General features: G+C 40.9%; 3 protein-coding genes across 10 annotated transcripts in view; all 3 read left to right on the forward strand.

The window, feature by feature from the left end:
• Nucleotides 1-1336: 1336 nt before the first annotated feature.
• Nucleotides 1337-10362, forward strand: cracdla (cracd like a). Of its 8 annotated transcripts, none has more exons than XM_074658882.1 (11): nt 1337-1437; nt 1705-1817; nt 2964-3024; nt 3256-3400; nt 3496-3631; nt 3713-3853; nt 5753-5992; nt 6090-7134; nt 7401-8440; nt 9648-9768; nt 9857-10362. In XM_074658882.1, the coding sequence occupies exons 3-11, from the start codon at nt 2976-2978 to the stop codon at nt 10039-10041; spliced, it is 3102 nt and encodes a 1033-aa protein (XP_074514983.1). In that variant the 5' UTR covers nt 1337-1437; nt 1705-1817; nt 2964-2975; the 3' UTR covers nt 10042-10362. The 8 variants fall into 8 exon arrangements, 7 of the variants coding, with proteins under 7 accessions (XP_074514983.1, XP_074514984.1, XP_074514986.1 ...); XM_074658883.1 differs by adding an exon at nt 1937-2061 and having other exon boundaries at nt 1342-1817; XM_074658885.1 differs by having other exon boundaries at nt 1342-1817; nt 6090-6455; nt 6552-7134.
• Nucleotides 10363-12910: 2548 nt separating this feature from the next.
• On the forward strand, nt 12911-16987 carry creg2 (cellular repressor of E1A-stimulated genes 2). Its single transcript, XM_074658889.1, has 4 exons — nt 12911-13427; nt 15836-16005; nt 16259-16372; nt 16484-16987. The coding sequence occupies exons 1-4, from the start codon at nt 12996-12998 to the stop codon at nt 16623-16625; spliced, it is 858 nt and encodes a 285-aa protein (XP_074514990.1). The 5' UTR covers nt 12911-12995; the 3' UTR covers nt 16626-16987.
• A 3748-nt stretch (nt 16988-20735) lies between these two features.
• Nucleotides 20736-24215, forward strand: part of mgat4a (alpha-1,3-mannosyl-glycoprotein 4-beta-N-acetylglucosaminyltransferase A) — a 40164-nt gene continuing 36684 nt past the window's right edge. Inside the window, exon 1 of the mRNA XM_074658892.1 lies at nt 20736-21547. Coding sequence (XP_074514993.1) covers nt 21454-21547 — 94 coding nt within the window. The 5' untranslated portion in view covers nt 20736-21453. The remainder of the gene's footprint in view (nt 21548-24215) is intronic.

Below are 24215 nucleotides of genomic sequence, written 5' to 3' on the forward strand. Positions count from 1 at the left end.
CCTAATAAATAAAAACATTATTTTTATTCTCCTTTCCACAACAGCCTGCTGCTGCTGGCTCTAAAGTATAGTTTATATTAACATATAATATGACTGATGGAGTCTTTGCATTTATGACAAGCACAGTGGCATCTAGTTAATGGTTCATATTAAAATCTAAATGATTCAAATATGTTATAATATCTATATAGCTTTGTATGAACAAAGTAAGTTGGTGTATGTCATTTGTTCAGGGTTTCAGATATCGGTCTGCACTCATATTGAGCCCAATATGTATACATATGACATATTTTATGACAAAAAATATTCCCCCCCCCATTCAAAAAACAATCATATCTTCCTCATTAGATTTTCATGGGAAACTGCTTGAATGAATGTAAACGGGCATGAGTTCAAACAGCACCGTGATCGGATTATCTATCGGCCTTAATCTCGATATGCACAGGCTCTGAGGGGAAGAAATTATAATCCATCAGGGAACCACATGAACCAGAGATGACCATGACCGTAACAAACCTCTGTTTTCTAAGAGCAGAGAGGACAAAAGGCTGCAGTGGGAGCAGTTTGTGCTGTAAATGTCCAATATGTGCAGAGAGCTTTCATATATAGGAAAACACAGCAGCTGTAATAAGATAAGATAAGTTTGAATAGGCTACATATTGTCCCTTATGTGTAGATTTACAGGCAATAAATCCACGAATAAAACCAGACTCTTACGTCACTGTGGTCTGCTAACATGCGGTTGGTTGCATGTAATCCAGATGTCACCGGCTGGGTTTATATTCGGGTGGAAGAGATAAGGATTTGTGTGATGAGCCTCATCAGAGGAGCTGCTCAGACACACACAAAAAAAAATATGGAAGCAAAAGGTTTGCTTTCCTCTTCCTGCTGCCCCTCCCTCTCGCTGATCGTAGCCCAGTGGCCTAGATAGTGCTCCCATCTCTGAATACTATCCTGTGTGGGAATGTGCACAAAGTGGGATTCAGTGTTGACTTTAAAACACTTTTCTTTTACCAATTTTTTGTTGTTTTAAGGTTATTTTTTTGACAGTTTACAGTGGAGATATAGTGGAAACAAAGGTTAATTTTATGCATGCAAAAGTACTTGAGCAGTGATTTGTGGAGATTCATCTATTTATGAAAACACACACATCTCTCTATGTAGAATGCTATAAATGTCTGGTACATTTGGATTTGAGCTCTCACCAGGGATTGGAGATGGTAAATTCCTGGTAGGTGTATTATTTGTTTTAATTTTTAACTTTCTTCTTCACACATTCACACATACATAGACTCCCTCTGTGATCACCCAGGGGTGTAAGCAACCCGGTGTAATGTGTAAACAGTCCTATGAGCCGTAATGCCTCTATGCCTGCCCTCTTTCCAACTGGAGCTTTATTTTTTTTCCCTCTACTCTCATTTCTGGGCCTAAAATCAGGTTAGCGTTTTATAAGGAGCTTAGCGCACAGGGCCACAGTGTGCCACTAATGTAATAGAGTATCTCTCTCTCTCTCTCTCTCTCTCTCTCTCTCTCTCTCTCTCTCTCTCTCTCTCTCTCTCTCTCTCTCTCTTATTCTCTTCTGTCCTCTTTTCTCTTTGTGCATTTGCTTACCCTGTCATGGAGTGTCCCTCTCTCTGCCTGTTTTTCTCTGTCCTTCCTCTTCCCTCGCTCCCTTCTTCCCTCTGCATCTCCCTCCGCCTGCAGATGTGGACGACGCAAGCCTGAGGTTTAAACATCAGGACAGTGACACAGCCTGAGACGAGGCAACTCGGCCCAGAGAGGACAAGAAGCAGAGGTGCTGCTATTACACGTAGTGGGTGAGTTCACTCATTTTTTTGCACAGAACGGTGTTTGAATGTGTGTGTTTTAACATTGAGAAGGAGAAGTACTTTCCCTGTGAATGCAGTACCTGGCATGGGATTTGTTTGTGATTAAGCTGCTGTTGTGGATTATGGTGCTGTGGAATCTCACAAGGACTCTCTGCAATGTCAATAATCCACTGGATTATCATCAATTTCTGTTGGGGCTATAGCTTGACTCACTGCATGACAAAACTCTGAGGTACGGCCTGATTCATTTAGTTTCATTCTGGTGGAAATCCACATACGAGTTGAAATGTATCTGTAGGGCAAGAGGTTCACATGTTATGTATAAGTCACAAGCAACTTTTTTGTGAGTGATCAAGGTTATTCACACGCTTAGATCCTTTTCAATCAGGCGTGATTTGTATTCTGAGAGCAGGCTGGGCGATATGAGAGGTGCAGAGTGGACTTTGCATGTGTATCCATAACCTGCCACATGTTGTCTTATCAGCCACACATGTCGTATACTAGGATCACACTCTTTTAACACTTCCTCGGCTACACAGACGAGAGCTGTATGATTCACAGAACATGGTGTATCTCAGTTAGGGCACTAGCTGCAGGGCAGAGTCTGTAAAACAAAGGAAACAAGCACCTTGCACTCAATCTTGTCACATCAAGCCAATCTGGGCTCGTGTTACATAAGTAAATCTGTCTGAGAGCAAGACTTTAGCTTTTGCTTTGTGCACAAAACATTACCCAGGCTGCACTGCTTTGTGACAACATGATATTTATGTATCCTCCTCTGTAACCTAAATGTTTTTCTCATTACGACGCTGCATTTAATGTGCTTTCTGATGTATATTGTCCTCTTGTAAAAGCCTCTTTGATTATATATAGTTGATCATAAGAACAGAGTTGCCTCAGAACGCCCTGCCTAGCTACAGTAAATGTCCTGATAATACCAATAAACCTTTGAACCTCAAGTCCAGAGTCAAGTCTTCAGGCTATCACACTAAGTACATAGAACAGAGAACAAGCCACAGGAGTATTCACGCCACGTTAAACACTCTCCAGCATGTGACAACAGCCTCTAACAAGTGTATGCCTGAGGTTTTTGTTGTATCTTTACACACTTTCCTGTCGTCTGTCTTCTCTCAGTGATCAGACCCGATGGAGTATTTCCCTGGAGATACAGGAGAAAGCACTGAGGACATTCCAGGTGAGATTATCGGTCGTGTAGTTTTAGATAATGAGTGTTATGGTGAAGAGAAAGCAAGTCTAGACACATGCCTAGCATAAACTGAGGACCATTTACTGTCAATGACATTCATCTGATTTAACAATTAAAACAGAGAATATAAAGGGTTTAGAGGGGAGACTACTCCTCTGGGTGTGTTTGTGTGTGTGAGCTGCTGTGACCTGGATCTGTCTCCATCTCAATCTCTGTCAGGACGTAAAAAGTCCAAACTCAAGGTTCTGAAGAGTCGTCTCTTCGGGAGGAGTAAGAGAGGAGGTGGAGAGGGAAACGCCAAACTCAGCCAGTCAGTCAGCGACATCACTGCAGGAAAGGGACTCGGATCCGATGAAGATTTGGCGTGAGTGTCTACATGATATTTACAGCTCCATTTCTGCTCTGATTCCTAGTCTATGCCTTCACTCCTCTTCTGTTCTCCCTCTCCCGCTACCACAGATGCTCCCAGGGGATAATGGGATCACGGGCTTTTTCCCATGAAAGCATCTTTCTGGCTGATGAGGTCCTGACAGACGCCGAACCAGCCAGGGTCTTATCCCAGGAGAACGTCCACAGCAAAATCAAAGCTCTGCAGGTGAACCCTTTTGTTCAAGGCATGTTGTTGGCTTTTATAAATGTAGTTCTGTTTAAAACACCTGTGCCTTTGGTATCACAGATTAAGCTGCAGCAGCAGAAGATGCATTTGGGGCCGCCGCCTCTGGTTCTGCCAGTCAGACGTCCAGAGGATCTGGGGAGCCGCTCGGAGGATGACTGTCTTCCCCACAGTCCCCCTGAGATCTCAGGAGCCCTCAGCAAGGTGATTTATGATCACATGGTCACTTATCTGCTTATGTGATCAGTTCACATTCAGTTTACGAGTATTTGAGGATACATTATGATTTTGAGACTCTTCTACTCTTTACTTTTCACCAACCATTTTGGCTCAACTCCATCCAAATGCAACACCGTCGTCACCAGGAGTCATATAGATATTTGAGTTCAGCAGGGACAGGAAGTGAAGAGCAGGAACAATAGCATGCTCTCAGGGTGTAGCAACATTCATGTAAACATCTTGCCCATGCCTGCTCAGCAGTGCAGTAAGTTGCAATACTTGTGTGGATGTGTCCATGTGTGTTTCTTTGTGTGGATTTCTGTTCTTCTATGTCTGTAGTTATGCAAACACAACAACCTGCAAGGAGGGCATTCTGTGGACAATTGTGGACATTTTGCCAAAATTGTTACGGGTAATTTTAAGGTAATGGTTGAAGATGCTACTGATAACATCGATAACATTCAGCCACTAGATGTCTCTTTCTCCCTTCCCCGTTCCATTGCATTTACTTCAGTTGTTGCGAGGCACTTACCGTCAATCTCAGCCATTTATCCATTTTTTCCACACTAACTGACGACCCAGAGATATCACGTGATACCAACGTCGTTTTACTGTTGGCTCACACGCCTTGTTAGAAGTGGGAACCAAACATCAGATAACTTCCACAGAGATAAACAAAACATGAATTTTGGACCCGCCAACATTTTTTAAATGATTAATTCATAATCATTTAAAAACATTTCAGGAAAAGCCATACTTTTATTCAGCACCTTTCTAAAAGCTCTGTGGATGTATTATTTAAAAATCAACAAATCAACAAATCCTATGAAAAGGCCCAAACCAACAATGCTTCAGTCCGTCTGTACTGCCTGACATCCCTACCCTGTCTGAGACAATCAGCCCCAACCAAGCTCAGTTATTCCTTTTTTAAATATCTTAAAAAATAGGTCACAAATATACAGTAGTTTGTTTTTTTAAAAGGTACAGTAATCCCTAAACAGCTGTGCACTGCATTTTTTTTTTTAGCAAACATTGCTAAATTGTAAATAGTGCATTTGTCTGGGACTATTTTCAGACACAGATTAATCTAGTGAGCATTTACGGCCGCAAAAAAACTAGAGTACTAATGTTCATTGTAATGAAGGAACATGTCACTCAGTGTAACAGTGTTTTTAATAGCTTTTGGCCTTTTCAGGGGATTTGTTTACTATAAGAACAATGTGGAATATAGCCAGCCTTAAAGGGATATATAATATGATGGAAAACTCACTTTTTTAGTGCTTGTACACGTACATTTGGGTATCTAGAGTGTCTACCAACCCACAAACTGTAACATAAGACAACCCAGTCAGTTTTTTTATGGGCTTCCTAGATCACAAAACATGTGATTCAACAAGCCATTCAGATTTGGCTCCAATTCAATGTCACATGCAGGTTTATTAGATTATACCGCCCACGGCTTGAGAACTACCTTTGCAAAGGTGCATCATATTTTTCTCTCAAACCAATCAGAGCAGACTGGGATTTTTCAGGAGGGGGTCTTAAAGAGACAGGCGCTAAAACGGAGCGTTTCAGACAGAGGGTGAATACAGGTATATTCAGGCAGTCAGTATGAGAAAAATAAAATGTTTTTTGAACATTAAAGCATGTAAACATGTTCTAGTAGAAACCTAAAATACAAGCGTGAACCTGAAAATTAGCATAATATGTCTCCTTTAATATTTAAAGTCAGTGATGAAGGAGATGGGCAGCTTGGTGTTAGGAATTAGGAAATAAATATAATCAATAAATATCCTAATAATACAGAAATGATAACACATTTTAGGTGTCTTCATGTTCACCCTGTATTTGCAGTGTTACATTATGAATTTCCTTTCTTTTCAGACCACGTCCCAGCCATCCTCTCGTCCACTCTCACCCATCCCCAAACCAGCACCTACCAAATCACCCCTCCCTTTGTCTCTTACCATCCCCTCCAATTCCTCTTCTTCTGTCGTTGAGCCCCCGTTGGACTTCAGCTCTCCGGCCCAGTTCACTCCCTGCCTCGATACGTCTGCTGCACGCCACCGGATGGCTGTCAAGCCCAGAAAGCAAAGGGCCAGCACCAAGAAGACACTCGCTACAGTGAGTCCACATTTTTTTCATCTTATATATTGTTCACAAAGACAAAAACACACTTAATGCACTTCCCTGAACTTCTTTCTATCTCTTTTTTTGGCAGAATGACTCTAAGTCTGACTTACACACCCTAAACAACATCAACCACCCCGAGTCTGTGAGAGAAGAAGAGCAGCGGCTTAGTTCTCAAGAGGAGGTGACACTGGAAATAGAACAAGGAGGGGCTTTCGTTCCTATTACATCTCAGCATCTTCCTTCAAAATCCCCAGAGGAGGCACCAATCACATCATACAGCCTCGCTGTTTCTCAACAGGACCAAGCTCTTCTTGGGAGCGTGCCCTCTGTACCCTCCCAGGTACTTAGAGTTAAGCCTCACAGACCAGCGGACGTAATGCCCAGTGAACGGCCACACTCATCCTATATACCGTCAGAACTGAAGGACAACAGAGACAGGGATCCTGAGATACAAGTAATGTCCCATGACAAGAGAAATACTCTGAACAAGGCTGGAATGTCGGAGGAGACTTCAGTCTCCACTAACTTCACGTCTTCCTTTGTTCACCAGCAGATTCAAGGCGAGACAGAAAGCACAAGAGGATTAAAGAGACCCACCACAGGGTCTGGGTCCTTCCATCTCTCCATCGCCAAGAACCGGGATGCAGGAAGGCCCCGATCGGGCAGTTTTGTGGGAGAGCTGAAACCCACTGAATCCAGGCACAAGACAGGAACAGAGGATAAACCCTTTTCAAGCATGAGGGAAAAGGAAGAACTGAGAGGGGCGCCCTTTGCTGTGGGAAGACTTAGACAAGAGGGAGCTCCACACAAGAGCTCAGTTCTGTGGGACAGGAGGGACAGTCTCAAAAAGGTGGAATCAGTGACACCATGTCAAAATGTGACCGCAGATACAGGTGGTGAGACAGAAGTGGTGGAGTTGGAGAGCAGCCAGGAGGTGGTGGAGGAGGCAGCGGAAGCACAGGAGGTCGAGGAGGATGAAGGAAAGACGGCGTTTGGCGTTAAACTGCGCTCCACATCCCTGGCGACGAAATTTCGCTCTGATACCGCTTCTAACCATAACTCAAAGCCACCGGAGTTTGAGGAGCAATGTGACAAACTAAAAAGACAGGAAATAAGAGACCTCCGACCAGCAGGTGAGAAATATTATTAATTTCACCACAAAATGTTTAATCTCAGGTAAAATATATCTTTTCTTACTCCTTCCATACTGTCCTCCTATCCTTATTCAGTTCCATATAGGGTTAAACATTTCTCACATGCACACTGCACATAGTAAATAACCACTCTAGTGTGATAAGATTTGTACTGATCACAGGGGACCTTTGTACTTTAAAGTACCACTCAGGCTAACTTTAACAGCGCTGCCAAGTGTGTCTAACTGAACTGTGTCACTCCTCAGATCCAACCCCGTCTGGCTTCTCCCTTCCTGTGAAGCATAACCCGCCATCTACCGGCAATCCTCCCATCATGGCGACAGAAGTGCAAACAACTTCCTCAAACCTCAAAGAAGTTGAATCTGCCGTCGAAGCGCCCCGGGAGCCCCAGCCCGCCCCCCAAGCGGCCTCTTCCGAGGTGTCCTGGATGAGCATGGCAATGGAAAAGACCAGAAGCCTCCAGCAGCTTTTTACTAGTAGATTTCCCAGAGATTTTACAGGCGTGCAGACAGCGGCTCGACCACAAGCGCAAGAGCCACCGACTGGACCCCAAGTGCAGACACAGACTGTAAAAATGCAACAAAGTACAACACCACTGGAGGCTGCAAATCAACCGCCAACTGATGCAGTCAAAGCAGAAGCAGTGCAGAGTAGAAGCCAAGCACAGACTGTCAAACCGTCACTACTGGCAGTGCAACAGAAGATGTCTCCTGTTCTGTCAAACACCTCCAGAGAACCACAAACATTAAAACAAACCTGTGAACCTCAATCTGCCTCACAGTCTCATCCGGCTGTGCAGACAAATCCATGGACAACCCAGTCTCCCTTGCACTCCTCTACACAAACAGAGACCTCATCTCAGTTTGCACAAGGGAGTGCCACACAGTCTCTTGCACAAATTTACCTTTCCTCGGGCCAGCAGCAGCAGCAGCAACAGCAGCAGCAACAGCAGCTGCAGCAGCAACAGCAGCTGCAGCAGCAGCAACAGCAGCAGCAGCAGCAACAGCAACAGCAACAGCAGCAGCAACAACCTCCCTGGAGCAATCGAGGTCTTCACCCCACCAACCAGCTCAAATCAACAACCTCAGTTTCCACCACCTCGTCAGCTTCTGCACCTCCTCCATCAGTTTCTGCCCCGGGAAGAGGGGAAAGAGAAGCCACCGTGCAGGAAAAAGAGGGTGCGTCGCTGCCAGAAAGACGGGCAGTTTGGGCCGGATCAGTGAGCGAGAGGGCGGCTTTTTTGGAGAAACGGGCAGAGTGGACCACTCCACTTGGAACCAAGGGGGTTTGTGGTACTTCTTTGTAACTGTGTCTTCCATACCGCGTTAGGGTGACCAGATCCCAACAAACTAAATGTGGGACAAAGAGTATGTTTGTGTGGGACAATGTGGGACACGTTACCAAGGCTGAGAGGTAGTTTACAATTTTGATATAATGTCTATCTAACTTAAATACATTACATTTCTATTCTGCCCCTTATCTTGCAACATATCTATGCTTTGCCCGAATGCTCATAGATTGGCACATCTCTTTTTGAGCCACACCGTATGAATTTGAAAAATAACTGGCGAATTTAACAATTGTTTTAGCTGCTCTTCCTTTTCTTTGTGGAAGTTTCCATCATATTCTGCCTAAATCTGCATAGTTTGTGACTTTCCGATGACTCTCCGTTGGGCATAGCGTAGCAAAGAAAGGTGAAATGTTAACCTGAACTTGACCCACGTGTGCGCAGTTTGACAGCAAACACAGCCGTGTGATGACAGCCTTATTCCCTGCTTTCATCACAGCCATTGGATAAAAGAAAGATATTAAAAAAGCGTCTGTCCTGCAGTGGTTCGACTTTTGAAAACTGGAGCCAATGAAAATGTGGGACATCGTCTCAATATGTGGGACGCTGGAGAAGGGATAAAAATGCTGTGCAATCCCTCGTAAAGTGGGACACCTGGTCACCCTATACTGCGTTTGACTGTTAATCAATTCAAGGATAAGTAGTAGAAGAAGTATTAAAGTAAAAAAGAGTGCAATAGTCTCTCAATACTGTCTGACCTCCATACCCATGAACATAATTTCATGTTTTAAAAAGGCTCAGTAATCTCCTAAAACAGCTTGGTACTGTAGTTTTTACCAAACATTACTCAAACAGAAAGTAAATAGTGCATTTGTGGAGACTATTTTAGATGTTGCTTTGGTGCGCTAGTGAGCATTTACAGTAGCAGGACATTGTGTGTGGGGTTGACTCAAAATAAACTACAGTGCCTTTGATCATCCGAAAGAAATAATATGTCAGCCATTGCAATGCTGTGGCAACAACGGAGGTCTATGGTGCAGAGGAATAAGTTGCATCAGACAATTCCTGTTGGTAGGATCAATTCCTTGTTGGTTTTGGTCTTTTCATGACATTTGGTAAAAATGATTGAAATACAGAATATCACTAGATTTATTCTTTAAACTACTATTGTTGCAGATTATCTAACTCACAGTTTTTTTCTCAGGTGGAGTGGAAGAAAGCTCAAACAGAGGAGCAGACATCAGGTGAATCCCCTGCCCCAGTCAAACCCACACCCCTGAGCAAAGACATAAAACCAGAGGGAAGACAAGGGGTCAAATTTGCAGGTGTGTTGACACACATTACTATATACATACTTCATTTAGTATGCAGTACCTCCATGTGCAGCAACATGACACAGTTTTTGTCTTTCAGAGTCAAGTCCAGAAATGCCTCGTGAGGATAAATGGCTGCGGAAAAATGTGGCGTTGTCTTCATCGCCCTCGTCGTCACCCACAATGCAATCAGCGTTGCAGTCCATGACTGACAGTAGCCAGCCGTCCTGGATGGAGGTGGCAAAAAGGAAGTCAATGGCCTGGAGTGATAAGTCCATGGACTGAGAGGGGAAACACACAGATGGATATTGTTCTAGATACAACAGTATGAACAGACCTGCAGATAAATGATGTTGAATTTTTGTTGAGTCAGAAAGATGTTGATTCAGCTCTGTTGAGGCTGTTGTGTTTGTGTATGGAATTTTATTCAATTAAGTGTTAATGTTTTATTGAAACACAGACAGAGAGTATATATTGAAAAGTTTATTATAATCCCTCTCCACCACAAGCACTCCAAGATAAATGGTATTTCTGAATAATCTTTTATGTGATTCAGCAAGTCACTGCTGTTAATAGTTTATGTTAAATAATAAAATTTATAATGTTCATTTTTTGTGTCATTTGTCAAGTGTGTTAATGTCAGATGGCTTCCTCAGAGACATCACAATTCACGTCAAAACTCTTCATATATGGCTAAAAATGTTTTTACTAAAATAACTTTTGAACTAGTTGTGATGAGGCATTACAGAGTGAATGTGGAACATTTCCTAATACAATTGTAGTATTTCTTCAAGACCTTATAGTGTGGGTCAAGATTGAAGTGCAAGGACATTAGAGTCTGTTGACCCATGAACTTGCCACTAATGTTCCAGTATATATCATGGACATGCACTTGCTCACTAACTTGGCCTACAGCCCCTCCTGCAGGCCTGATCTTGACTCTGTCCAGAGCTGCACATCATCACTGTGAGAAAAGATCATTACCGGTCCTCTTGTCTGAAACTATAAGGTCTTTAAATGGTATAGGTTACATTGCATACTATTAATATGATCTTTGTTTTGAAACCAGAGCATGCATTGAACACATGCTACCGATACTTAATTGTCTGGGTGCAAAGTCACACAAAAGAACCTTATTAAGACACTTGCATTGCTGCAACTACATGCATGGAATTAGCTTTGCACGGAATCATAGATTTAGATTAGGATGGATAATATTAAAATACAAGTGCCCAGTAAAATAAACCAACATTGTGATTCCAGGCTAACAGTTCTGTTAATACTGTCTTTGTGCGTGTCAGAGGGGTGCTGTTTCAACTCTTTGGTAGTTTTTGAGGCTGCATTGTTGTTGTTGATGGCATTATATTGTAAACATGTGGTGCAATAACAACAATGTTGTGTTTATCCTGCATATAATTCAAGTAGACAAAATATCAGAAACACCTTTCAGTATAATTCAGTTCAATAAAACACCACCCATACAAAGACCTGCCTCAACACCAGTGGTGGGAATATTCAGACCCCTCTTTTAGGGGTCCATTAGTGAAAGTCACAAGTCAAAGTCCTGCATGTTAATGATTTAGCTGGTCAAGTTAGAAATCATTTTAGCTACTACTGTTGGGTAGATCAAGTAAATCATTACTTGGGACCCCTTGTGGTAGGTTATGGCCATAGTGGGGCTGTGAAAAGTTTAATTTGAAAGTTTTTCAGATGCCTAAATAAGTAATTCATACAGCAAATGATGTAATGTTATCTCTTTTACTGTCCCTTTACTTATGTTGGAACTCCTCAGATTTGTTTTAGGACCTCTTGGTGGGTCTTGACCCTCGGGTTAGGAACTACTGGTCAAAGGTTTTATATGTAAAATCCTAATCTGCAGTAGACAGAATATTTTTGGCATCATTGGGGAAAAATCCCATAATAACCTTTCAGCATATTGTAATTCAAGTGTTCTGAGAGATAACTAGACTTCTGCACCTCCTCATGGCTCTGTTTTCAGGCTTTGAAAAATCTAGCCGTGACGGAAGACTTTGGCCAATCACAGGTCATTTCACAGAGAGAGCGTTCCTATTGACTGCCTCAACTCAATCAGACACAAACTCTGATGAAACAGTCAAACTGGGCAGCGCTGATCAAATATGAATCAATATTCTGTTACTGTAATGACTATTTTTCACCTCAAATGATTTCAGAAACATCTTGTAGTCTACTGTTTATATAACAGTAACAGTAACAGAATACTGTTTATATAACAGTAGACTACAAGATGTTTCTGAAAACATTTTATGCTTGAAATAGAAATTACAGTAAGAGAATATAGATTCATATTTGATCAGCGCTGCCCAGTTTGACTGTTTCATCAGAATTTGCAAGTGATTGACAGCTGCTCAGAGACGGCAGACTCTCTCTGATTGGTTGTTTTCCTCCGGTCTGTCAAATCTTTCAGATGCCATTAGGAGCACCGGAGGACACCGGACGCACAAGATTATTTTAAGATTACCTGTTTCATGCATTACTGTCAGGATATAGTATTTTATAAAATAACTTTTTTGAATCATATTTGTACCCACTGCAGCTTTAATATAGAGTTGAGTTTTATTATTTCATTTTATATAGTTTAATTTTGCACATGAAGATGGGTGGGGTTTTTAAGAATTTTGCCTTATGAATAAAGAATTTGGGTAAAAGTAGCAACACATTAATAATTAGTCCCAATTTTTTGTCTTCAAATAAAACACCAAAAATAATACTATTATGATCAATAGTAGGCATTGCTGTGGATTTGCTTCTTTATCATTCCATGGATTATTTCCAGAACAACTGGGTATGGGATAGGATATAGTGACTGTTTGATAAAAATAACTTTTAAAAAAATCATATCTGCTCCAGTTCTATCCACTGCAGCTTTAATCTGCTGAATATAGCAAACATAGATGTGAAATAAATGTATTTCTCTCTAAAATCCAGTAGAGGAGGTTAAATTATGTAAGTAGCCTATTTTGCTAAGTAGGATACCAGTACCTCAAAGTTGCATTTGAGTAAATGTACTTTAATTTCCACCACTATTTAAAATATAAATATAAAGTGTAATGGTTATCATTGTAATGATGATTATAAAACCACTTCCCTGGTGTGTCAGTAGGTGTCGCTGTGAAGCTGCTCTCGTGTTATGAAAGCAACACACGTGAGGTTGTAAACAAAGTGGGCTAGGACGACGGCCATCGCCAGAGCTCAGTGATATGATGAGGGCCCGTTACTGTCTCCTGGCTCTGTCCGCCAGCGTCCTCCTGTCTCTGTCTCACAGCTACACCCTGAGGAGCTCCGTGTCCTGGGTGGTCTCCTCCAGCGACGTGGTGGAGGACGCCGACCTGTCGGAGGAGGTGGCCCCGGCGCTGCTGGTGGACGGAGCCGGGCTGTGGAAGCAGCAGGCTTATCCGTCCTCAGACGTCCTCGGAGACAGCGTGGAGAGTCCCGGGGAGCTGGTGAAGCCTGAAGACGAGAGTGTGGCGCAGCTGTCCTCTCGTCTGTTCTCATACCGGCTGGAGAAGGTGAAGAAGAAGTCCGGCAGCAGCAGCGGTCCTCCTCCGCACCAGGAGACCGCCAGGACGGCCAGATACATAGCTCACTACAGCGACTGGGGACATCTGGCCACCATCTCAACTCAAGACAAGGTAACACACACACACACACACACACACACACACAGGGGTCATCATAGGTTGTCTCTCTAGAGGGGGATCCTTTACTGTGTGAACACAATTAATGCATTTTTTTTTTCAGAATTTATAAGATTAACCCCTTGAGATGCATCATCTAGCTTTCAAGGCACAAAACACCAAGGTCAAGGGTCAAGGAAAACTTTATTATCCCCTAGGGCAGGAGTCAGCAACCTTTACTATCAAAAGAGCCATTTTAGGCAAAAAAAAACCAGTTTGGAGCCGCAAAACATTTCAGCATTGTGATGAAGGTAACAGTTTATAGTCTAAGTATATAGTATATAAGTCTAATGCAGTGAGGGCCAAAGAGCAAATGTACTACGGAGTATTAGGGCCACATTGAGGGAAAAAACATCTGAGATTTCCAGAATAAAGTCATAATATTACAAGCAAAAAGTAGTAACATTACGAGAATAAAGTCATAACTTTATAAGAAAAAGAGTCGTAATATTACGAGAATAAAGTTATAACTTAACAAGAAAAAGAGTCGTAATATTACAAGAATAAAGTCATAACTTAACAAGAAAAAGAGTCGTAATATTACAAGAATAAAGTCATAACGTTACGAGAAAAAAGAAAATAACTTGTAAAATTACTACTATTTATTCTCATAATACTACGACTTTTTTTCTCGTAAGCTTCTGACTTTATTCTCATAATGTTACGACTTTATTCTCATATTACGACTTTTTTTCTCTTAAACTTCTGACTTTATTCTCATAATGTTACGACTTTATTCTCGTAATCTCAGATTTATTTATTTTTCCCTCAATGTAGCCCTGATACTCCGTCGTACCGTCGTACCGTCGTACCCTAGACCTACAACAATGGTAAATAACAATGAAAATGTAAACAAAAAACAGTTATTCATTTCCAATTTTTAAAAATCCACAGGGATAACATTATGTCAAAAATACTTAGACTATTCATAAACTGAAAACAAAGGCAAATACAACCAAAAACAAGAACAAGTAGATTTAAGATAAACAAGCAAAGAAGTCTTGAAGTCAAGGAAAAAAGTAATTCATCTGAGTAAATTGGGCAAATTTCAGTTTTTAAACTAGGACTAGCTAAACAAGCTTAAAATCTTCTTATAATAGACTAAAGTGAGAGAGTCAGAGCTATAGCAAAGGTCATAGAAATACTGAGATCCAGTAGGCAACTATTACATTTACTCAAGTAGCCTACTTCAGTACAATTTTATATGCAGCTTTATACTTTTACTCTACTACATTTCAGAGGGAAATATTGCACCTTTTACTCCACTACATTCATCTACAGGCTATGTACTTTGACAAACAAAACACACTCAACTTCAGAAGTTTCTAATCCTTTTGTAAATGTTGCCTATATTATCATATTAGATTATTATTTATCAAATACAATAAATGGGTAGTGCAGATATACAGAAGAAAAAAGGTTCATGAGTATTGATTGATAGATACTGTAAATCTGTATGTTGTCTGTATGTTTCTGCATACATTACAGCTCCATACATACGACATAGTTAAAGATTTTATGATGCTAAAAATGCTGCGTGTACTATGTTTACACTTTACGCAAAAACATGCATCATTCTGTGACATTTTACATCTTTGCACACATTGATGATGCCACTATCATCCCCTCTCTCTGTAATCCTCCAGACCTGTAACCCTCCGCCCATTTCTAACACCTGAGCTAATTGGTATGCATTGCTCCCGGGTTGTGACCCAGGTTGTATGTGAATTGTCCTGACCAGGGATTAACGCAGGTTGACTGGCTTGGTTTGAATTGACAAAAGGAAGATTGAACAAGGGTCAGATAACCCTGGTCTGACCCTGGTCATTGGTGTGAAAGGGGTATCAGGGTGGCTGATTATGTGGGTTAGAGTTGTGCAAAACTATGCTGGGATTTACCCAAGGTCATTATGTACTAATGAGAATGATTAAATTGTAACTTGTACCACAACAAGGACGCCCCTGAAGTCTCAACAACTTATGTGCACTGCACAAATTAATATCTTGCACATAAAAAAAACAAAAACAAACCAGTCATCTTTCGGGACCTTTGGGGCTCCATAATTTAACACTGTGAAAGGGACCATTCTGCATAATGAGCAGTGAGCACTTTAGCTTTTGATTCGTTCAGTATATTTCGCTGGTAACACTTTTACTTTTACAGAATTTTGAATGCAGGACTTTTACTTGTAGCAGAGTATTTTAACATTGCATTTCCACCGTTAAGTAAAGGATCTAAGTACTTCTTCCACCACTAATCCGTTCATATGTAACCCCAGAGTGCACCACACTGTGCATCTAAAATGTTTCTGATTTGGATTTTGCACATTGTATTCATTACTGACTGTGTGTTGACATCAACAGATCAAAGGTCTCCCCTTTGGGAACATCTTCTCAGTCAGTGATGGGCCGCTGGACAACAGTACTGGAGTCATCTATTTTTATGTTACACCAATGGACTTCACCGTCTCAGACCTGAGAAGTAACCCCTACGCTTCGCTCACGTTCTCAGAGGCTGAGGGAGAATTCTGCAGGTACGCCCCAACTTTTAATATACTCCTCTGAACTCATGGCAAGACTCATTTAATAAAGGGTCCAGAGGCAAAAAATTAACTACTGGGCCCCCATTAACCCACGGTTCTTCCCAAAATGTAGGCAATATGTACATTTTTTCTTTCCAACCTTGACTGAATTAAGTGACTTCAAGTTACTGAGAGGCTCAGAAAAGCTAGATCCCTGTTGTATGTGTGTGTGTTAGAATGGTAATATGGTCTTCTGCGTTTTAAGGCAAATGGTGTACGATCCAGAAGATCCCAGATGTGCTCGACTCACACTAACAGGCAAGATGGTGGAGGTCGTCCAGGAGGAGCTTGTGTTTGCAAAGGAGGCAATGTTTACAAGGTAACTCAGCTAATGGAAGATGTATTAGTGTGTTGACTACCCTCAACACAGAAAATACTGGAAAACAACAACATTTGCCACGTGTGTCTTCATGTGTTGCTCTTGTTTTAGACACCCTGTGATGGCAAAGTGGCCCGTGGGACACAAGTGGTTCTTCATGAAGCTGGAGTTGATCCAGGTCTGGCTGCAGGACTGGATCGGAGGCGTATCACTCATTCCACTGGAGGACTACTTTAAAGCTACGCCTTTCTGAGAACCCCCCCCCTCCTCCCTCCCTGCATCATGTCAGCCTATACAGATCAGTTCAGCTGTCTACACCACAGAAGTCACGCTTATAAGGAGCAAGAATTCCCAAAGCAGCAATGTGCAAAGAATATTTTTACTTTTTTGTTGCTATTTTAATTTGTTAAAGTGAATATTCTTCACTTTTTCCCCCACAAAATCTGTTCATCAGTTTCCTGTGTTTGCTGTCTGAATGTATTTAAAGTCAACAAGCTAGTTAAATTGAATGGTCACAGTTCTCACAGCTGGCATAAACATTGATTGACTATTTTATTGATTTACATTAAAATATGTGTGCTGTTTTGAAAATAAATGAATGTTAAAACACACAATTATCGTGCGTACTTTTTACAGACTTTTTTGTGTTCGGTTAGCATTTGAACCTTCAAAGGGAATTGTAATGTCAAAACTTCTGAGCTCTGGTTTTCCAATTTGAGACAAAAATATGAATGACGATTACAAGTTCAAAGTTCAGTGTGGTTATTTTATTTTATTTTATTTTTTTAAATCTAGTACATGGAAACAACTGAGACAACTACATGTTTACATCAGTCATTATTAGCTAGAGTGAATGGTGGACAAATCAGTCTCATCTCAAGGTCCATTTAGTAGCTTTTATGGGGCTTTCAATCAATAAATATACAGTATACCTTGAAGTGAGATTGTTTCCAAGGTCAAGCATGAACTCTGTAACTTACTTACTTAACTTAATTAGCAATAGGCTCATTTCACAGCAGTCATTTTGACAGGTCATTGCAGGGTAAACACAGATGTAATAATAAATAACATTAATTACGGCCCTGGTATTGTGCATGCTGGCTCACTGGAATGGCTGTGACACACTAAATAGAATGGGACCATAATTAATGTTTTCACTTGCACCTGTGTTTACCCTGCTATGACATGTCAAAATGTCTGCTGTGAAAATGGCACATATCCTTTGATACTGTGTGCATACAAATGAAGCATCATAGTCTCTCTATAGTGTTGTCTGACTCATAACTTAAATGTATTAAAGTGTGCTTTCAATAATAGTGCAAGCCAGACTCCAATACAAAAGGAGCATTGGTGACAAATATTGAGTTTAGTTTTTTAGCAAATCACTGGGTGTTAACAGTGCAATATGGATTTATAGGAATAAATGTTTTGATTGCAGTCTCTCTCCACATTTGCTATCAGAAATACCCTCTATAACTGATATGTGGATGTGAAATCTTAATCTTGGTACATCTACATTAGTGCAGTTGAGAGCCTGGTCACTAGATGGGGTGATTTTCACTTGTAGAATGAAGAGGCGCTGCTCAGGTTAACTTTCATTTTAGGTATTTCAACCTGTAACCACCAGATTGTGGAGATGGAGAACCTCACAGTTTTTTTTAAGCTCCAGCTATGCACCGCAGGTACAATTGCTTTATTTTTGTACAATTGCTACTAGGTTAGTTATGAAAAGCTCAATGGTTAAAGTAGAGTGTTTGAAAGCAGTTTCGCTCTCTAATGATTCAACTGATGTGAAAGTGAATCAGTGGTTTAACATAGCTTACTCTTCTTCCTCAATGTGTTGAATCCCCTGGTAGTATCTGGCACATATTCCCTCATAATATATTTGACAAGATTGGTGTTATGGAATTTGTGTTAAAATGTGATTACAAAAGTACCAAATTGCCTGTTCAGGTTCTACTTTTTTGGTAATTATGTTACAATCACAACTTCACACCTCACACCTATTATGGAATAACAGATATATACTTCACAAAAGAAAAACGGTGTTTTATAGGAACTGGATGGACAGGAATATTTGGTGTGTAATGGACTTATTAGATGCAAATGGAGATAGATAGATAGATAGATAGTAACTTTATTGATCCCGAGGGAAATTCAAGTTTCCAGCATCACAGTTCCATAGTGCAAAACATGTTAGTAAAAAGGCAGTAAAAGAAGTTAGTAGTGCAAAGTACAAAGTACAAAAAATATACCAGATATAAAAATACAAGGAGATGAAGAAAACTGTTAAAACTGAATAAAGTGCAGGGTAACAGCTAGATTTATTACTTTGCAATATTTTCGGTAACTACAGTATGACGTTGATTGCAACATCAAAGAATTGAAATCTCTTATCAATGCCATACCCAACACATTCCTAATCCTAGCAAAGCAAATACTCTCAGTCCCTATCTTATCTCCCCACACCTTTAGTAAATGAAATAAATGTTCCTGATAAAAGGTGTTCCAACAAATTCACAAGGTCTATTCTAACAAACGATTTATATCCTGCTCAGTATTGTAAAGGAATATTTTGAGTATTTTTGACCAACCAACAATATTTAAACTGAGAACAAAGCTCATCAAATACTCTGTTCCACCCAAAGTAAAGAAATTCACTACAAAAGAATGAATTGCTTATACCCTTCCAGTGAATTTTTAAGATTAAGATTTGGCTTTGAGAGCAATGAGTGTGTTTTCTATAAAGGTGATATTGAAACCACAGAGAATCTCTCTGTTGTTCTGGAAATAATCCATGGAATGATAAAGAAGCAAATCCACAGCAATGCCTACTATTGATCATAATAGTATTATTCTTGGTGATTTATTTGAAGACAAAAAATTGGGCCTAATTATTAATGTGTTGCAAATTTTAGCCAAATTCTTTATTCATAAGGTAAAATTCTTAAAAAAAAACTCCCATCTTCATGTGCAAAATTAAACTATATAAAATGAAATAATGAAACTCAAAACTATATTAAAGCTGCAGTGGGTACAAATGGAGCAAATATGATTAAAAAAACGAATTTTATATAACGGTTACTATATCCTGACAGTAGTGCATGAAACAGGTAATCTTAAAAAAATCATGTGCCTCTGTGTCCTCCGGTGCTCCTAATGGCATCTGCAAGATTTAACAAACCGGAGGAAAACAACCAATCAGAGCCAAGCTGGAGCCTTGCCGTCTCTGAGCAACTGTTAATCACTCGTGAACTCCGATCAAACGGTCAAACTAGGCAGCGCTGATCAAATACGAATCAATATCCTGTTACTTTAATGCCTATTTCTCGCCTCAAATGTTTTCAAAAACATCTTGTAGTGTACTGTTTAGCTGTAAAATGAGAAAGTTTGTGACTCGGCAGCCATGTTGAGATCAGTTGAGAAAATACCAAGGACCTCCCACCAACCGGAGCACAGCCAATAGGAACGCTCGATAGAAACGCTCTCTCTCTGAAATGACCTGTGATTGCAAAGTCTCCTGTCACGGGTTAGATTTTTTTAAAGCCTGAAAACAGAGCCATGAGGAGGTGCAGAAGTCTAGTTATCTCTCAGAACACTTGAATTACAATATGCTGAAAGGTTATTATGGAATTTTTGCCCAATGATGCCAAAACATTTCTGCCTACTGCCACTTTAAATCCTTAAAATGAATGAAATCAAAATATGCCAAAGATCTGTTTATATTACTTGAACATTTTCTGATCCTATAACTAACTAACCCTTTTGTTTAACTTTGTTTTATTTGTCATGCTTTTTATTTATTCATTTATTGTGTAAATGTTTTATGTCTATTGTGATATCCACTCAGTTTTTAGGATAACTTTGTTATTGTAATGATTTTTCGCCTTACTGTTTGTAAATTCATACATCTTGTGAATAATAATAAAAAAATATATATTTTTCTCGTAAATTTGTGAGCCTGGTTTGATAGCTCAGGGCTTATGCCCTTTTTTATCCATAGGCAATCATTGGAGGGAGGAGAGAGGAGATGGAGGAGGAGCCCAGTTGGTGTTGAGGCAGCATGGCCCATGCCTGGCCACTTGAGGATTTTTTTTTTTTTCCTTTTCTTGTTTTTTTCTTCATATATATTCCTTCTTTTTTTCTCCTCCTTCCCCCCCCCGCCCCCCCCCTCCCCCTCCTTTTCCTCATAACAAAATAAAATAAAATGAAATATAGATAAAACAAAATGGAGAGAAAAATAAATGAAAAAAATTAAAAATGAAATAAATAAATAAATAAACTCTTCTTCCTCAGCTGTCATAACTTTTAAACTCACCCCTGCTGCTCTCCCTCTCCTCTCGCACCAGTTGCCAAATATCGCGAGAGTACGCAGCTCATCCCGTTAAATGTTGTCTGAATGAAGCCGTTAGGATCATTACCGTAAAAGTTACCAATGAAGGCCATGATTTTAACACATAGAAGAAGCCATTAAGTGTACTGCATTGACATGTCGAGTTAAAGGGCTTTTTTAGTTAGTACGTTGACCGTGAGGCTCAGCAACTGCTTTTACTGTTTTAACTGTCATCTGTTGCCAGTTGAAGCGGAATCAACGTGATTTGAGGCGTTGCCTGTCGGACTCCGTCAGAGAGCGAACAGCCTATCCCGGAGGACCAACCGTCACACACACACTCGACATGCCTTCTCCTGGTAACTAACGACGGACGGACAGCGGCTGTTAAAACATATACATATAATGATGGGTCGTATCGGCAGCTAGCTCGCACTATCTCTTAACCAACCATGTTGTCACGGAAGGCGGTTGACTCGTGACTGATCGGACGGTAACGGCAGGAGGAGCCAGTAACCACCAGAGAAGACGCACCGAGTCACGGAGGGTACATCCGACCACTCACCTCTCCAGTCACTTCGGTTACCTAGAGACGTGTTTGTTAACCGTTTGACGCCCCCATATGCCGGCGCCTACGCCCGTCTCAACACCCTGAAGGCGGCAGAGAGAGAAGGAGAAGGAGGCTCCGGGGTCCCCGACACCGACACACTAACAGCCGAGGAGAGAGAGAGAGAGGCACCGCTGAAATGAGATGAGGCTCAGAAATGGAACTGTGGCCACTGCGATTATCTTCTTCACGTCGTTCCTCAGCCTGTCCTGGTACACAGCGTGGCAGAATGGCAAAGGTAAGGTTGAACACCTATGTGTCATCACGGTTACCACACAACAGTTTGTAGGGCCTCGTTAAACAGACATCCAGCTGACGTGGGTCTAGCAGTAATAGAACAGCAGGTGTTACCCCCGACCTCATCCGGTTTTTGTGCAAACATGCAACATGATTGTCTGTGGTGCAACCTACATTACACACTCTTAATTATAATTGGCTTCTCTGAACTCGTCAGTGTGCATTGCTTTTTAAGTATTTATTCCCACTGTTGTATGCATTTTCACACTTTGACACAGCATGGTAGGTGATGTAGTCAGTCCCCATCTCCACACTGTTTATTTGTTTATTTGTTTTGCACAATTTAAGACTATATACAACATAACAAAACAATAAATTAATAGTTTACAGTGCAGGAAGAGGCAAAAAACCCACTGGGCTTATCTGAAGCCTCCACCTAGAGACAAGATTGATATAAAGAAATAATATGACTACATAATAGTGATAACAAAACAATTAGGACAAGATATACATATAACAATAACAACAATTCAGTAAATATATTAAAAAAAAGACAAGTGTGTGTGTGTGTGTGTGTGTGTCCAGCGTCAGTTTAAAGCACCAGGTAAACACAGTTTGCAACACTTCTTGATAATTAGATAAACAATAAGGTCTTTATTATTAGGGGTGTAAGAAAATATCGAGAAAAAAAATCGAGTATCGCGTTATCACTGATAACACAGTTTTGATTTTTATGTTTGTAAGAATCAGAAATGCTTGTTAACAGTGACACCTGTGGCCGTTAAGTCAACGAAAGTCAGCGTCAGGCTCGCGCTTACCACACAAATATGACAGTTTGTAGGGCCTTGTTAAACAAACCAGCAGACATCAAGCTGACGTGGGTCCAGCAGCAGTGTATTAGGACAGCAGGTGTTACTGCCGTTCACCTACGACCTCATCCGGTTTCAGTCCAGTAGGTTTGTACAAACATGCAACATGATTGTCGTGGTGCAACCTACATTACACCTACTCTCTAAACTCGTTAGTGTGCATTGCTTTTTAAGTATTTATTCCCACTGTTTGTATGCATTTTCACACTTTGACACAGCATGGCAGATGATGTACTTAGTCCCCCATCTCCACACTGTTCTGTTTCCAGCCAACCTCAGTCGGTTAGGTATAATTTTAGTTTGTCCCCGTCAGTTTAAAGCACCAGTTTGCAACACTTCTTGATAATTAGATAAACAATAAGGTCTTTATTTTTAGGGGTGTAAGAAAATATCGAAAATAAATCGAGTATCGCGATATCACTGATAACAGTTTTGATTTTTATTTAAAGGGACTGTTTGTAGGAATCAGAAATGCTTGTTAACAGCGACACCTGTGGCCGTTAAATCAACGAAAGTCAGTGTCGGGCTCGCGCTTGTGCTCGCTCTACATAGACATGAACAAGCATCGCTCAAAACAGTGAGGCGACACACGTCAGCTAAAACCACAATATCCCTCTATTTCACCTGCTTGGCAGTAATGTTAGCTGACCAGACGAAGGTCTCTCCATGAATCACTGCTGATCCTAGTGTTGGCTTTTCGTGCTTCAGCCTCCCGACCGCGGCCATAGGGAGACACCGGCACCCAGTCGGAGACGATAACATAACTCGCTGCGGAGCCCCGTCACTTCACAAGACACGGGAAACCTCTGTTGGTCTGGAGGAGCTGCAGCAGTTATTTCTGCACAAACGTCCATTGTATATTCACTAGATAGTGTCAGAGCTAAACTAACTCTTTTGCAGTGTGTAGTGTGCGCGCATGCATGTGAGGTGGCGCGAGCTGAGTGAAGGCAAGCAGGCAGGCAGAGGAGCAGAGTACAGCCGAGACTCCGGCCCTGGAGACCAAAGCTACGGTCTCCCCCGCGTCCTCCGACCGCGGCCAACACTGTTTTGTAAGACGGGCTTCACTAGGTATAACTTTGCGTTTTTGGTGCTTCCATGTAGTTTGTGTTGGAGTCTTGTCTGAACAGCGTAGCCACACACTAGCGCGCATATGTGAGCGCGCATGGGACACCGACCCGGGTGATTTATATCTGTAAGAAGTTACAAACAGTCCCTTTTAATAGTTTACATGCAAAGATGAACTCAGTCAATACTTTATTTCATTGGCAAAGAGATGCGCCCTCTCAAAATAGTGCTATGATGTTGATGTTAGGGACTGTGATAAATGCAAATGCAGATCCCACTGTTCTGATTGCATAAAAAAGTAAACTTTTATGCATATGGTGGGGTGTTCTTTATACTATGACTGTTTTCCTAAAATTAGTTTAAGAAATCGCAATATATTGCCTTATCTACTATATCGCAATATATTGAATTGTAACCCCTATATCATGATACGTATTGTATCGCCAGATTCTTGCCAATACACAGCCCTAGTATCATGATACAAGGGTTACAATTCAATATATTGCGATACTGTAAGTAAGGCGATATATTGCGATTTTTAAAAAACAAATTTTAGGAAAACAGTCACAGTATAAAGAACGACGCACTATATGTATAAAATCTGAGTAAAAAAGTTGACTTTTTTATGCAATCAGAACAGTGGGATCTGCATTTGCATATATTACAGTCCCTGTAACATCAACATCATAGCACTACTTTGAGAGGACACATACACTGAGAGGGTGCATCTCTTTG

Source organism: Sebastes fasciatus, chromosome 14, assembly GCF_043250625.1.
Source record: "Sebastes fasciatus isolate fSebFas1 chromosome 14, fSebFas1.pri, whole genome shotgun sequence".
In the NCBI taxonomy this organism is placed as follows: Eukaryota; Metazoa; Chordata; class Actinopteri; order Perciformes; family Sebastidae; genus Sebastes; species Sebastes fasciatus.

Coding starts and splice junctions, on each gene's coding strand:
- creg2 (XM_074658889.1), top strand. CDS start 12,996: ATGATGAGGGCCCGTTACTGTCTCCTGGCTCTGTCCGCCAGCGTCCTC. Junction 16,006..16,258: donor GCTGAGGGAGAATTCTGCAG/GTACGCCCCAAC, acceptor CTGCGTTTTAAG/GCAAATGGTGTACGATCCAG. Junction 16,373..16,483: donor AAGGAGGCAATGTTTACAAG/GTAACTCAGCTA, acceptor CTCTTGTTTTAG/ACACCCTGTGATGGCAAAGT.
- cracdla (XM_074658882.1), top strand. CDS start 2,976: ATGGAGTATTTCCCTGGAGATACAGGAGAAAGCACTGAGGACATTCCA. Junction 3,632..3,712: donor GCAAAATCAAAGCTCTGCAG/GTGAACCCTTTT, acceptor TTGGTATCACAG/ATTAAGCTGCAGCAGCAGAA. Junction 3,854..5,752: donor TCTCAGGAGCCCTCAGCAAG/GTGATTTATGAT, acceptor CTTTCTTTTCAG/ACCACGTCCCAGCCATCCTC.